Source organism: Vespula pensylvanica, chromosome 3 (assembly GCF_014466175.1).
Source record: "Vespula pensylvanica isolate Volc-1 chromosome 3, ASM1446617v1, whole genome shotgun sequence".
NCBI lineage: Eukaryota > Metazoa > Arthropoda > Insecta > Hymenoptera > Vespidae > Vespula > Vespula pensylvanica.
Genome location: NC_057687.1, coordinates 3,124,651 through 3,138,671, shown reverse-complemented (window position 1 = coordinate 3,138,671; position 14,021 = coordinate 3,124,651). Strand labels below are relative to the sequence as shown.

The 14,021-nt window shown below is 38.4% G+C and overlaps 2 protein-coding genes and 1 long non-coding RNA gene across 3 annotated transcripts; all 3 read left to right on the top strand.

Moving 5' to 3' along the window:
- The first annotated feature begins 245 nt into the window (after positions 1-245).
- Positions 246-851, top strand: LOC122628065. Its single transcript, XR_006326976.1, has 2 exons — positions 246-452; positions 598-851. It is a non-coding gene; the product is annotated as an uncharacterized LOC122628065 (long non-coding RNA).
- Positions 852-956: 105 nt separating this feature from the next.
- On the top strand, positions 957-4,347 carry LOC122628032 (platelet glycoprotein V-like). The gene is made up of 6 exons (XM_043809838.1): positions 957-1,210; positions 1,342-1,610; positions 1,744-2,003; positions 2,132-2,420; positions 2,607-2,759; positions 3,643-4,347. Exons 1-6 carry the CDS (start codon positions 1,024-1,026, stop codon positions 3,970-3,972), a joined length of 1,488 nt encoding a protein of 495 aa, XP_043665773.1. The 5' UTR covers positions 957-1,023; the 3' UTR covers positions 3,973-4,347.
- A 2,078-nt stretch (positions 4,348-6,425) lies between these two features.
- Positions 6,426-11,654, top strand: LOC122628047 (brain-specific homeobox protein homolog). Its single transcript, XM_043809869.1, has 3 exons — positions 6,426-8,074; positions 8,203-8,455; positions 10,548-11,654. The coding sequence occupies exons 1-3, from the start codon at positions 7,733-7,735 to the stop codon at positions 10,829-10,831; spliced, it is 879 nt and encodes a 292-aa protein (XP_043665804.1). The 5' UTR covers positions 6,426-7,732; the 3' UTR covers positions 10,832-11,654.
- Positions 11,655-14,021: the final 2,367 nt, after the last annotated feature.

Below are 14,021 nucleotides of genomic sequence, written 5' to 3'. Positions count from 1 at the left end.
TTTTCGCGAAGGTCCCTCGCGAGAGAGAGCGCGCATAATACCTGCAAGCGCCGTCCGGTGGCGCCACGAACGCTAAGCTCGAACCAGACTCGACCGAGTGTGCAACGAGTGCCGCCAAATATAAATGATTTTCGTTGCCGTTCTTTTAGATCTTTTTTATTTTTGTTTTTTCATCTTTCTATATATTGCATATTATATTATATTATATTATATTATCTTGTATTCGTGCGTCATTTATTCTTAAATCGTAAAAACGATAGATGATAAAAAATTGTGGAAACAATTATTGAAAAATATACACGAGTAAATATTTTCTGTATTTAATAAGTTATCAATATCGTTCGTCACAATAGGTCTTTGTTATCTGTCGTACAGTACAATGGTCAAGTTATACGTATTTAGTTATATTTTAAATTTATTATCAACGTCTCAAATTACGCATTTCTTTCAAGGTAATCCCAATTAATTCCATTTATGCTTTCATTCTAATCGTATAGAAATGTAACGAATCGTTGTAAAATAAAATGAAATAGAACACTGAGATTAGATAAGAAGCTTAATAAACATAGCATTTATTCGATATATTACATTTTCTAGGTCTTAATTCGAAACATAGCTAAAGGATTAATCCACGTTTCTCAATCGTATGAATAAAAGGAATCATCGATCGAAAAATCAAAATTGAAGCTATGATTTTTTCATGGAAGTATGACGCATTCAAGAATCACTTTTAGATTAATGATTATGATGATTAAGAATGTACGAGTTCGTAGAAATCGTACGTAAGACTTACGATACGCCTTAACAAAAATTAAAAATATCAACGAAATAAAGAAAATTCATTCTATCTATTTTTCTATCTTTGTCTTTTTCTCACCTGGCTATTCCGATGAGTAATGCTTTAGCGATATCTTATCATCGTTTCGTTATCAGAGGATAGTCGAACAGATAGAAGCAGACTTCATCTCAGTTTCTATTAGGTAGTACGACGATCGACGATTACGTTTCCGCCGTTTCGAAAATATGGATCTTCGTGCACTTTTATTTTCGATCTTCGTCCTCTCCGTTAATTGCCAATCGAATTCTAAACAGTCGGTTGATGTTGTTTCTTCCAACGATAACAATTCAACAGAAGTTCGACAAAATTCGAAAACGTCTATTATTCTGCCAACAACTCTTCAGAATTTGTGTACAATATGCTCTTGTGGTTGTATGTTATTTCATATTTTTTCGTATATAATTAGATTTTATATACATACATACATACATACATACATATATACATATATACATACATATATATTTACCATTGATTATATTAATAATTATTTGTTTTAATAGTGAATTTCGTGAACTGCACTCAACGAAATTTGAATACTTTTGAGAATATGCAATGGCCAGAAAAACCGATCGTAGAAATTTCGTTTAAGAAAAATAAATTTGTTCGCATCAAGCCTTTTCCATCGGTCGTCATAGAGAAATTGATTCTTCGACAAAATCATATTACAACTATAGACAATTGCGCTTTCAAAAAAATTATTAATCTTACCGAACTAGATCTGAGCGATAATATGCTCACGACGGAAAATTTAAAGCCACAAGTCTTCGAGGTAATATATCTTGTTATTTTCTTCCTTTCGTTGCTTATTTTCGAATTTATATACCCTATTATTTTTTCTTTTTTCTTTCTTTCTTTTTTTTTTTTTTTTTACTTTACATCTAAATTGTGTTGTTACTTTTTAGGGCAGATTTTCGCCGGAAGCTTACGAACCATTATCGAAACTAACGTATTTAAATCTCGCCGGCAATGTGCTTCACGCTTTAGACCAAGATCTCTTCGAGCATATACCTTCGCTTAAAGTGTTAATTCTTAATGAGAATCCATTGAAAATGATAGAAGGTCATACGGCTCTTGCCTTAAGTAGTCTACCGTATTTGGAAGAACTTGATCTCAGTTCTTGTGATCTGGATGAACTACCAAAATATATATTTTATAAACCTAGGTAAGACATCATTTTCATTATCACCATTAAAATAATCATTGTTCTTGCATGTATATATACATATGTACACGCGCGCGCGCACACACACACAATACTACTATTATTATAATTATAATTTATGATTATAGATACCTGAAGAAATTGTCTTTGAATAGCAACAGATTCACTGAAATACCATCGGCTTTATCAAGAGCAACAGCTTTAAAGATTCTAAGTCTTGACGAAAATCCGATAAAGAAAATCAATCGATTGAATGCGTTCCCGCTGATGCCTAATTTGAAAGAATTAAATCTTTGCTGTATGCCAGATCTGATTGAAATCGGTAGTGAATCTTTTGCTAAATTAACGAATTTGGAAATTCTCCGTATACAGAATTGTCCGTTGTTAAAGAAGATTGACGAGAACGCCTTAAAGGAGGTAATTCTTAATAATAATAATTAATCAATGATTAAATCGAAGATATTAAAAGTCAATTGGCAAAGAATCGATTATAATAATTTTCTTCATTTAACGATATCACATCATCACGAGATATAGTTTTACATTAACTAATTAATTAAATATTTTCATCTTATATCTTTTTATTTATTTTTTTTCACGAAGGAAATGGCCCTGTGGCCGCCTTTGAAGATCCTCGATTTATCGGATAACGCCCTACGTTATTTACCGTCGCAACTCGTAGGAAGGTGGGACAGGCTTGAAGAATTGGATCTGATGAACAACGAATGGAGCTGCGATTGCGATAATCAATATCTGGTAAGTTCTGGCAATCACGGCCGTTCATACGCGCGTTCTCTCTCTCTCTCTCTCTCTCTCTCTCTCTCTCTCTCTCTTTCTATCCCTATCTTTCTCTGTCTATCTGTCTGTCTATCCGTCTGTTTGTCTGTTTGTCTTCTCTCTTTCTCTCACTTTCTCTCTTTTTCTCGCGAAAAAAACAAAAAAAAATTGCAACGTCCCTTTCATCCTCGACTGATCACCATGATCCCTTCGTAACTTAACTCGATCATCGGCCAAGTCTCATTCCGTTCATCGGTACGATCAATTGCTTCTCGTTTTGAGTTAGGAAAATAAAAAGCAAAAGGATTCATCTTCTACGTATTTATCCGTAGAAAAGAAAACGATCGGTGTGCAATTTTTCAGTTTAGTTTCAACAACGACTACTGAAATCGAGAAAACAAAAAGATAAATGAAGTTAATCGTTTATAAGTAACTGAGATAACGTTGAAATCATTTACATATTTATTTGTCTCTTTCAAATTTCATTTCTTTTTATCGTTACAAAATTAATTAGTTATTATTTCATATCCAAAGTTTTTCTTTTTTTTTTTTTTTTTTTAAGTATAAGCTACACCGAGTGTAATGCAATTATATTAAATTAAATAATATACTATTATCTTTATGTTACGTAAGTTTCGTGTGGATATGAAACAAATTAAATCACGAAGAGTAAAATAAAAAAAAATACAATTAAAAGCAGAGACACGTAACGATAATAAACGAATTTCTTTAATTTTTTTTTTCCTTTTTCCTTTTATCAAGTTCTTCAAAAATCATTCATCGAAATAAACGTAGCTGATGAGAAAAATATTTCTTATCTCTTTCTTTCTCCTTCTTTAATATTCTTTTTTATGTTATATAGATCAATTCTTTACTACCACATCATGGAAAAAGATTGATGAACGAAACAGTGAACGAATTGAAGTGCAGTACGCCGAAGGAATATGCCAAGCAAAATCTTACGTCCCTAGCGAATAAAAAATTACATTGTTTCGACCTATACGAAGCTCATTCGGACAAAGTTGGCGTCTTACACATCGGGGTTGTAGTCGGCTTATTGTTCATTATCCTGCTCAGCCTTGCGATTATCATTCTCTATCAACGAGGATACTTTATCCTTTGTGGTACTCGAGGAGCAGCAACATATTCCCGAGCTTTTTACAAACGCACATCAAACGATTATGACATTTAGGAATTTATAGTAATTAGTACGATTAGAATCTAGTCTAAACGAAAGAGACCTTTTATACAGATTAGAAGTTCATTGTTATCATTAATATTCATTATTTCATTTATTCTTAGATATCTTAAATATTCGATCATTGTATGATCGTTGAAGGACTTTCTTTTTTATTTTTTTTAAGGTTTCTCTTCGAAAAACTTGTATATGTATATGTACGTATGTCTCTCTCCCTATCTCTTTCTTCTCTCTCTTTTTTATTTTTTTTTTAATCGTAGAATAGCTCTCATGATGATCGACTAAGTACATTCTAATCATCGTACCATTCCAATCAATTATATATGTATCCAAATATTTTTATATAATAAATAATAAAAAAGGAAAAAATTTCAAATCCCAAGAGAATAATATTTCAATGTTAAAGGAAGATTCGTACGGGAAGGACAGCGGGTGAAAATTGCTCTTTTAACTTGACTTACGTTTACTCCATCTATTTTCATAGTCGTTAAAAGAAAACAAAAAGAAAAGAAAGACAAAAAGAAAAAGAAAAAACAAATAGAAAAAAGAACTGAGAAAAGAAAATAAGAGAAAAAAAAGGAGCGCAGTCAGTTGGATTCTTCAAAAGCAGGATAATCACGGTGAAAGGCTTACAGCTCGTATTAGAGCATGCGGATGCTATATAAGCGCGGTGACGATACAAAGGACGACGGACGCGTGCCGGTATTTAGATGTAGATGGTGAGAGATAGAGAGATAGAGAGATAGAGAGAGGAAAGAGAGAGAGAGAGAGAAAGAGAGAGAGAGAGAGAAAGAGAGAGAGAGAGAGAGAGACAAAGAGAGAGAAAGATAGAGTTAGAGTGGGATAGAGAGGGAAGGGGACTTGCCTCCGCGATTATTGAGTAAATTAACGTCGAAGTAATTGCGTTACCGACGCGTGTCCGTTCGCGTCGGTCTCGTCCATTGGTTTCTCTCTCTTTCTATCTCTCTCAAACACGTTGACAGAAACCTTAGACAATGCACAATCCCTATGTTTATTCCCACTCTTCCTACGTGGCCCAAAATGAACTTTTCGATAGGCACAAATTGTACCATAACTTCCTCCCTCTTTCTCTCTTTCTCTCTCTTTCACACACACACACACACACACACGCTCGCGCGCGCGCACGCACACACATTCTCTCTTACTCTCACTCTTTCTCTCTCTCATTTTTTTTTTCTTTTTTATTTACATCATTCATACACCTATCTCTTTTTTTTCTCTCTCTCATACATCATAAAACGTCGAAAGCCGCTTCTCGATGTTTTCATCCCAACGAGCTCGTGCTAACGTCCCAGGAGACTTGTTAAAGGGAAATACGACGTTGGACGATCCCACAACCACTATGATGGCGAGCCGTGAATTCGGCAAGTTTTAATACGAGGCTTTTGAAGGGTCACCGATCGATCGTTTATCGTGGTAATTAGCGACATCATTTTCCTCGGTTCGTTAAGTAGACGTTAACGTATGAAGTCGATGATCGGAAAGATGTATGAATTTTTTTTTCTTTCGTTTTTTTTTTTTTTTGTTATATTATACATCGGATGTAACTGCTTACACGTTTTTTTTTCTTTCTTTTCTTTTTTTTTCTTTTTATCATAAATATGTTTTTATTAAATATATGTTTTATTAAATATAATTTTATTATGAAATTTACAATATTATCTATCCATTGAATATCTTATTGACTACTGGTGTACAGTTATATTCAAGAAGATCCGATAAAAAATCAAGTAGAAAAGCTTTGATCCTTTGTGTGTGTGTGGGCGCGCGCGCACCCTCTGTGTGCTCGCCGTTCGGAAAGCACCGTATATACCACCGAGGATAAGTAATTTAATCTCGTGCTTCTGTCGTCCACGCGTCCGTATCCCTCTCTCGTATCAAATCTTCGATACAGAGAGTCTATCGACTCGGCTACGTGATTTTGCGAATATTCACTCAAAGTTAACGCGTTGAAACAGATATTTTATTCCATTGTATCACATTTTTCGGTTAAAAGTATCGGATCCGTAAGATCAGAAGAAATATTCTCAAACCAGACTAATCTCAAACATAATCGATTAACCTTGATAGTAATACTAAATATCTAATATCAGAAAAAGGAAGAATCCTTATAAAAGATCTTTGAAGAAAAGTGAATGCATCACTGATTCAAGATGGCATTCCTAAAGCAAAATTCAATGTAACTCTGAGAAACGACGATCGTATTCGAAAGCTGGCATTCGTGTAACCTTCTCACCGTGTCCTTCCTTAACGTAAACGCGTGTTTGTGAATATATAAACACATGGAAAGGATATCCATCTCTTGCGAATAGAGTAGGATGCAAGAAAAAGATAGAGAAAGAAAGAGAAGGAAGGAGGGAGGAAGAGAGAGAGAGAGAGAGAGAGAGAGAGAGAGAGAGAGAGAAAGAGAGACAGAGAGAAAAAGAGAAAGAGAGAAAGAGAGAGAGAGAGAGAGAGAGAGAGAGAGAGAGAGAAAGGGATGGATAGATAGATAGAGGAGAAAGCAAACAGGATGTAGGAGAATCAAGAATAAACGGGAGAAAAAGAAGTCAAGCTGAAGGTGGAACGACGCAAAGAACGGCTTTGGGGTTGGGAGTTACAGAGGAAGGACTGGAATGTCTTCGATCTTCCATCTCTCTTTTTCTCCCTCCTTGTTTCTCCCCTCCCCTCTCTCTCTCTCACTCTCTCTCTTTATCTGTAGAACACTCCGATATCTACATTGCTAGGTTGTAGAGAAGACTAGAGGGATGATTCGCGACGCGAGAGCGTGTCCATGACAACGTTGAACGTTGGTCACGCCCTGATGCTTCATTGGGACCAACCCCAGCGTCGCGAAGCGTCGCGACGCCAACCAATACGATCGTGCGTCGTTCCGGGAGGCCGAGTTTCCTCCATGCGAGGGAGCCCGCGCGTCACCAAAAGCTGCTTTTCTTTGGTAGGGGGCTCGAACGATATCGGGTCTCGAATCTCCTTGGATATCACGCACCGATACTCCCTAAACGACGACAAACCCTGCTGCCTCTCCGCCGGCTGGTCTTTCCACTAGTTTTCATTGCGATATATCGAACGAGGAAATCATCGGTTCGTTTTAATTAATCGACATCGAGGTTACACGATTTCGTCTCTTATCAGAGAAACGGGCATACCGGTTTACCAGTTGTCTTGTGATTATTTCATCGGAAAGTAATTGCATTGTTGTTACATTCATCGAGTTTAAAGAAAGACGTTCAATTTCTTCGGGTGTTTCTTTTTTCTTCCTTTTCTTTTTTTACTCTTCTTTGATTTTCTATTTCGTTTCGATGATTAAAGATCAAGTTATTTCATTTAACTATCTTTTGTTAATGAATTTCGGTTTTCTTTTTTGGATTCCTTTGGAATTCCGGAAGGACTGAGTGCGAGTTTCAATATCTGGAATTATTAGTTTTACAAAAAGTGGTACTTGTTCTTTTTTTTTTTGTTTTCTTTTCTTTTCGAAGATTCGAAGAGTGTTGGTATTGAGAAATTCTTTGAGGATTCATACATTGAACATGATTAGAGAAAGGATTGCCGAAGATGTACAGTGCTCGAGTGTGTTTTGAAGTGTTCGAAGCATCTCAAATATGAAACCAATGTGTAACTTTCAAGTATTGCGAACGAATAGGATGTAATTTATACCTGGGATAGATCGAATTACCATCTCAAGATTATTCAGGATTTCATATCTTTGAAATTCTTACGAAAAATAAACGGAAAGATGCAATCGACCTGTCAACAGCAAGCTCAAGCACATCCTGGTCAAAACGGTACCTCCGCAAGTCGGACATCCTTTCTGATCGAGGATATTCTCAGTCGTGGCAGCGTACCACCCCATACACATCATCAGCTTCATCATCAGCATCTGAGCTCGGCTCACGGCCAACAGCATCAGCAGTATCAACAATTCGCTAATTTGTTGCCTGGATATCCGTCGGCGCCACCCACAGCTGCATTTTTTCTGGGACCACTTTTTGGTAGCGCTGGTATGGGGGTTGGCGTGGTACCAGGGGTCAGTGAACTTGCGGCCTTAAAACATTGTCGACGACGAAAAGCACGAACGGTAAATGGACATTCATTTATAAGTTTTTCATTGTCTGAGCATTTTTATCAATACATTTCTAGTTTGTAATGTATGTAATTGTTAGTTATGTTTTAATCTGATCAATGAACATTGATTTTCCTGATTAGGTGTTTAGCGATCAGCAGTTAGCTGGTTTGGAAGCCAGGTTCGAAGTTCAGAGGTACCTGAGTACACCGGAAAGAGTCGAACTAGCGGCAGCCTTGCATTTGTCTGAGACCCAAGTGAAGACATGGTTTCAAAATCGGAGAATGAAGCACAAGAAACAATTACGAAAGTTGAACACGAATTCGAATAGTAGTGGGATTCAATCGTCTGGCCAACAGTGCGGTACTCAACCCGGTTCGGTGACATCTCCAGCAGGTAAGTGATTAAATTTGTCATCTTCACCTTTTTTTTCCCTACAAATCTTTCGTAACAACAAATGTTTAAATAAAACGACTTTTTGTTATATAGAATTAATTTTAACGTAATTAGTAATCAATGCACGAAAATAACTCGTCGTTTCTTTCGTCATCGTTACGTTGTATTTCATTTAAATACGTACAGAAGAAAAAGAAAATCTAAGATATAATCTAATCATTATTGTCGTTCGCACGATAATCGTGATTAAGTGAGATTTCGGTTAGATTTTTAACAAAGTAGTACGGTTGCGGGCTAGCGCTATGATTACGATCGATTTGCCATTTACTCGGTCAGCTTTAGAATTTTAGCGCGTGTTAAATATTCCCGTGCGATCGTAATAATGGACCAGTATGACGATATAATGCAACCAAAATTCCACTGACAATAAATTACGCAAGTTCGGCTTAACTAACCAGACCATAACCCGGTGGGGGGCTTGCAGGAACTGTAATCATTAACTAGCGGTACCTAGATAATGATCGCCATCTATAGTAGAATTTCCCGCAATCGTGTATGGCTAACAATGTTACTACATGGAAATTATATTATACAAGACGAAAATTCAACGATGAAGTTACATGCACGCGGTAGATACGATGGCCGAGAGGAAGATACGTTAGAGGAAAGGGGAGCGAAATGTTGGCTAAACTGATATATCAATTTGGGAATTATAGCGTTGAAGTATTTCCTCGTTAGTAAGTAGAGAATGTTTGCGAAACCGTTACGCTCGTTTCGACCTTTAACGAATTAATATCGGTTTTGCATAAAAAGGATAGATTTACATTGCATAGGAATAAGAGAAAAAGTCGAAGTCGATTCTACAATGTTTGTTTAATCACACTTTCGTGATTACGATTTACTAATCGTCCGAGATAAGAATTTGTAAAACCGTCGTCGAAAAAATCTGTTTTATTGGATGACAGAAAGGGTAACTAGCGTCCGTGGTAAATAATTTCTGATGCCGATCGAGATCGCTCTTTTCCTCCATCTCGGGGATCGCCTAATGAAATTGGGTCAGGTGTATGCCAGTACACAACTCAGACGACCGGTACTAGTCTTCAGTGGCGAACAATTGAGAGAATATAGGTCTGGTCGAGCACTTAGCTGATAATTGACTAATTTTCTCGAAGACCGAATCGAGGAACGACGAGAAAAGGGAGAGTGAGAGAGATAGTAGACGGTAGAAGGAAATTGGAAGAGAGGGAACCGGGACTTCTTAAAGTATCCGGTAGCGTCTTGAAGACGCTGAAGATGAGAAGGTAGACAAGACCTCGCTCGCTCTCTCTCTCTCTCTTTCTCTCACACATACACACATATACACATTTCTATCCTCTCCCTTCTTCTTACTTGCTGCCCCCTTAGCTTGCTACCAAGGAGATGCCTCGGTAACTTCGTTAGCCCTTCCTACTGAACGAGAAGCCATCTTGGCTAGCAAGACGGAGTAACTCGACGACTCAGAGGTTAGGACGGCGAAGATGCGGTGCTTCCCGATTTTAGAATCGTGCACTGAGTGCATAAAGCCTAGTATCTCTCTCTCTCTCTCTCTCTCTCTCTCTCACCCCTTCTCTCCTGCCCCCTTTACCTCCCCCTAGCCACCCTCAAAAGCGACGCAGTTACCTCCCCAATTGCCACGACAACGCCCGAATTCACCGTTATTGCTCGGATCACGACCCATCTTTCCCTTCGGTCTTCCCTCAGATTAACTCCGTCGCGTCTCTTTGAAACGGTGGATCGATGAATGATGTACATCCCTTTTGAAGATATCTAAAACGCGTCTTAAATGTTTCCATGTGGCACTTTGAATTGGAGAATAACAGTTAAAATTCAAACGAGAGGCTGTTTTAATTATCTAACGACAAAAGTTGAAATGAGATATTACAAATGACACGATCGACGAATTCTTAGCATTTATCGTGTCACGCTTGGAACAACAATTTAATTAATCATTTCATAGTCATTTGTAATCTTATAAAGATCATCGATTATTACCTGTTTTATAATAAAATAAAAGTAACGTTTGGTGATCAACCGATGTACTGATTATTAATAGAACGACCTGTGGACTTCTCGCTGAGCAGCGGCGGTGCTGGTGGTGGTCGAGAGTCTCGAGGAAGTAGCGATGCTGCTATGGACTCTGATGAAGACGAAATTGATATTCTCGGCGAAGACGAAGAACCATCACCTTCGAGAAGCGTCGGAAGCTTACACCTGCCAAAACGTAGTTCTTCGACACCCTCCTTTCATCAAACGACGCATCCGCATCCGGTTACCCTTTCGCATCAATCATCACACCAACAACACCAGCACGGCGTTCAACGTCAGCAGCATCGCTGAGAATTCAAGGACGAAGGATTCTCCCCGAGGAACACTATCTTCCAACCGGAAAACTCTTCTTTTTCTTCTTCTTCTTCCTCCTCCTCTTCTTCTTCTTCTTCTTCTTCTTCTTCTTCTTCTACTTCAACATATTCTTTCGATCCTTCAGCTTCTTCGTCATAACTTGAAGATGAAACGGCATTAACATTGAGAAAGAGAGAGAGGGAGGGAGAGGGAGAGAGAGAGAGAGAGAGAGAGAGAGAGAGAGAGAAAAAGTCTCTCTATGATGACGAACTTGATAATTTCGAGAGAATAGTGTTTCCTCGAGGAAGTGAAATCGGTGCCAGACGTGCTATCGGAATCTTTCCGTTCGATATAATAACGCACGTAATAACAAAGCTGATCGTGTGCGCGAATATATCCGATAAAATTAATCGATCATTTTCGTAGCCGCAAGCATGAATTTACCTGAACCTTCCTCGAAATTAGTAGGAATAATCACGGATAGAATAATTAAAGTATTACGCGATCATTAACCGTTGTCGTCGCGCGGGTGAGGGTGAGAATGAAAAAATTTGTGCCATCTGGAAAGGAATTACAAAAGTGACCGGACACAACGGAGAGAGAAGTGTGTTCGGATAATGATAAAAGGCAACGTGATTCGAGTCGGATTCGATGGGTGAGAAGCAAACGCTGGTAAATGACTCGCTGATCGAGCTTACGCGACACTTTTTATAGGCAAAGTGCAAGTAATAAAGCTAGTCTCTCGTGTCACTTTTTATAGCGAAGTGTAAAGTTAGCCTGCGGTTCTCGTTGGAATTAAAATGTCGTACTATGACGCTGACCTTGTGTCTTCATTTAATCATACCCAATCATTAATTATTGTCATATTTTTCTAATTCATTCACATAACGTTGTTACATATCATTTGAATTATTTTAATTGTTATCGTTTGCATGAAAGATCCAAACTAATTTGAAAAGACCCATTGACATTTCACGGTGTCCTAGGTGAGGAACGACGGAACATTAGCAACCCGCTAATTGCCTGACATTTTCTTCCTACCATTCAGGACATTTTCCAGCCTTAACGATTACAAGGCGAACGCAAATGACGCAACTACGTCGTAGTTCGCAAAGTATCAACGGAAACAAAGTTAACGATAAGACGACGCAGGCTCATTTAATAAAAAAGGTGAGTGTGCATGAGTGTAGATTTACCAGCTTAACAAAAGTCGGACGTAAAAGAGAGAGAGAGAGAGAGAGAGAGAGAGAGAGAGAGAGAGAGAGAGAGAGAGAGAGAGAGAGAGAGAGAGGGTGAGGGAGAGAGTTGCGGTCTCGGAAAAGTTACTTTCTCGAGATTCTATTGGAAATCTAATTTATGGAGGACTCTCTCTCTCTCTCTCTCTCTCTCTCTCTCTACTTGGCGAAAGACACGTAGCAAAGGGAACCCTATCAACTTTTGGTCAGATTTTTAAATGACAAATTGTCCTGTCAGAAATATTATCACCTTTCTTAGTACTTTTTCAGTCATAAAATTTGCAAATGCTTTTCAAAAATCATTATAAAAATCATCATCGATACGAGAATATCCACTACCTGTTGCAGGACAACATTAGATTAAGTTAGGTAAATACGACTAGGAAAAAGAGGTGGTAGGGATGTCCTGGCACGTAGATAGGACGAGCCGTTGGTTATAAGAAGAGGACGAGAATATAGGCGGAGCCTGTGGGATACGCCGTGCTTCCAGTTCGGCTGAATCCTAATACCCAGATAATGGGAAGTAATTGCAAGGGATCACAGCGAGCAGCTACTCTCTCTCTCTCTCTCTCTCTCCCTCCCTCTCTCGCGTACTTCATTGCTCTATACATACAGAGAACCCTAAACCAAGAGAGAGAGAGAGAGAGAGAGAGAGAGAGAGAGAAGGATAGTAGCACTGTCGACTACTCCTTTCCACCCCTCTTGTTCACCCTCGACCCTTCATCCCAATGGGCCCACGACAAACGTACGGAGTGGAGAATAGACCAAGCTTGGAGAGATAAAGATAGAGAGGAATGGAGAGGAACGTAATCGCGTTATCGGACAAAATCACGAAGCACGTTCTCGAATACACTTTGGATGATACCACTCTCGATATTCTCCGTATTACGTCGTATCCTCTACGTGATCTCGTGGTAAAAAATCGGATACATACCTGAACGTTTATAAAAGTTTCGTTAATTCGTTGCTTTTATCATATAAATATATATGATCAAAGGAAAAATAAAATTTTCAGAAATTTCACCGACCGTTAACGTTGAAAAGACGAAGCAATTTATTTGGAATGTAGCAAAAAAAAAAGAAAAAGAAGAATTCGTAGAAAAGAACATTCTCACAAATTGTTATAGTCATGTTGAATCCAGTTAGGTTAGGAGTTAATAAAAGGTAGTAATTACTTTAACTTGTTTTCAAATTTTACTAATCAACGCTCATTGAAACGTAAAAATGTTCGTAGATACGGATACCGAAGCAATATCGAACTCAAACAGATTACGAATGTATTACAGTATGCGAGATTACTCTTTTTATCCTTTGCTACCAATTTTATATTCAGCAAAGCGTGCCAGAAAAGAATAGAATAGACGAGGTAAAGAAGCGAGAGAGAGAGAGAGAGAGAGAGAGAGAGAGAGAGAAGAGAGAGAGAGAGAGAGAGAGAGAGACAGAGACAGACAGAGGGAGAGAGAGAAAGAGAGACAGCGGGGTACCTTAGCAGGTAGCCTACAAAGTAATAGGATCATGGGTGCCATTTATGACATTTATTACATTCCGTTAAGACGTCTATTATTACGGTACGTAAATAAAGGGGAGAGATAGGCGGATAAAATGAGAGATAGACAGAAACAGAGACAAAGAGAGAGAGAAAGGGAGAGAGAGAGAGAAAGAGATAGAGAGATAGAGAGAGGAGGAGAGGGTATGGGAGAAGAATTGTCGAGTCTCCCCAAGAGTAGAAGCGTTGGAGCGGAATGCGGCGAAAATAATGAAATAAAGGACAATGAAGTGGCAGGTACAATAGCCAATACGGTCGGGGATGAACGAGGCCTTACGCGGCCTTCGGCCAGGGTGCCAACGACGGACGGTTGGCAACCAGTGTGGGTGGTTGTGTTGGGGTTGGGATGTTGAGTGGGAGGAGGGTGCGCGCGCGAGGACCTCAGCAAAGAGAGGATGGGAGAGAG

Excerpts from the sequence above, each read along its gene's own strand:
- LOC122628032 (XM_043809838.1), top strand. The coding sequence starts at position 1,024 with ATGGATCTTCGTGCACTTTTATTTTCGATCTTCGTCCTCTCCGTTAAT. Across the intron at positions 1,611-1,743 it reads TAAAGCCACAAGTCTTCGAG|GGCAGATTTTCGCCGGAAGC; the intron begins GTAATATATCTT and ends GTTACTTTTTAG. Across the intron at positions 2,760-3,642 it reads ATTGCGATAATCAATATCTG|ATCAATTCTTTACTACCACA; the intron begins GTAAGTTCTGGC and ends TATGTTATATAG.
- LOC122628047 (XM_043809869.1), top strand. The coding sequence starts at position 7,733 with ATGCAATCGACCTGTCAACAGCAAGCTCAAGCACATCCTGGTCAAAAC. Across the intron at positions 8,075-8,202 it reads GACGACGAAAAGCACGAACG|GTGTTTAGCGATCAGCAGTT; the intron begins GTAAATGGACAT and ends TTTCCTGATTAG. Across the intron at positions 8,456-10,547 it reads TTCGGTGACATCTCCAGCAG|AACGACCTGTGGACTTCTCG; the intron begins GTAAGTGATTAA and ends GATTATTAATAG.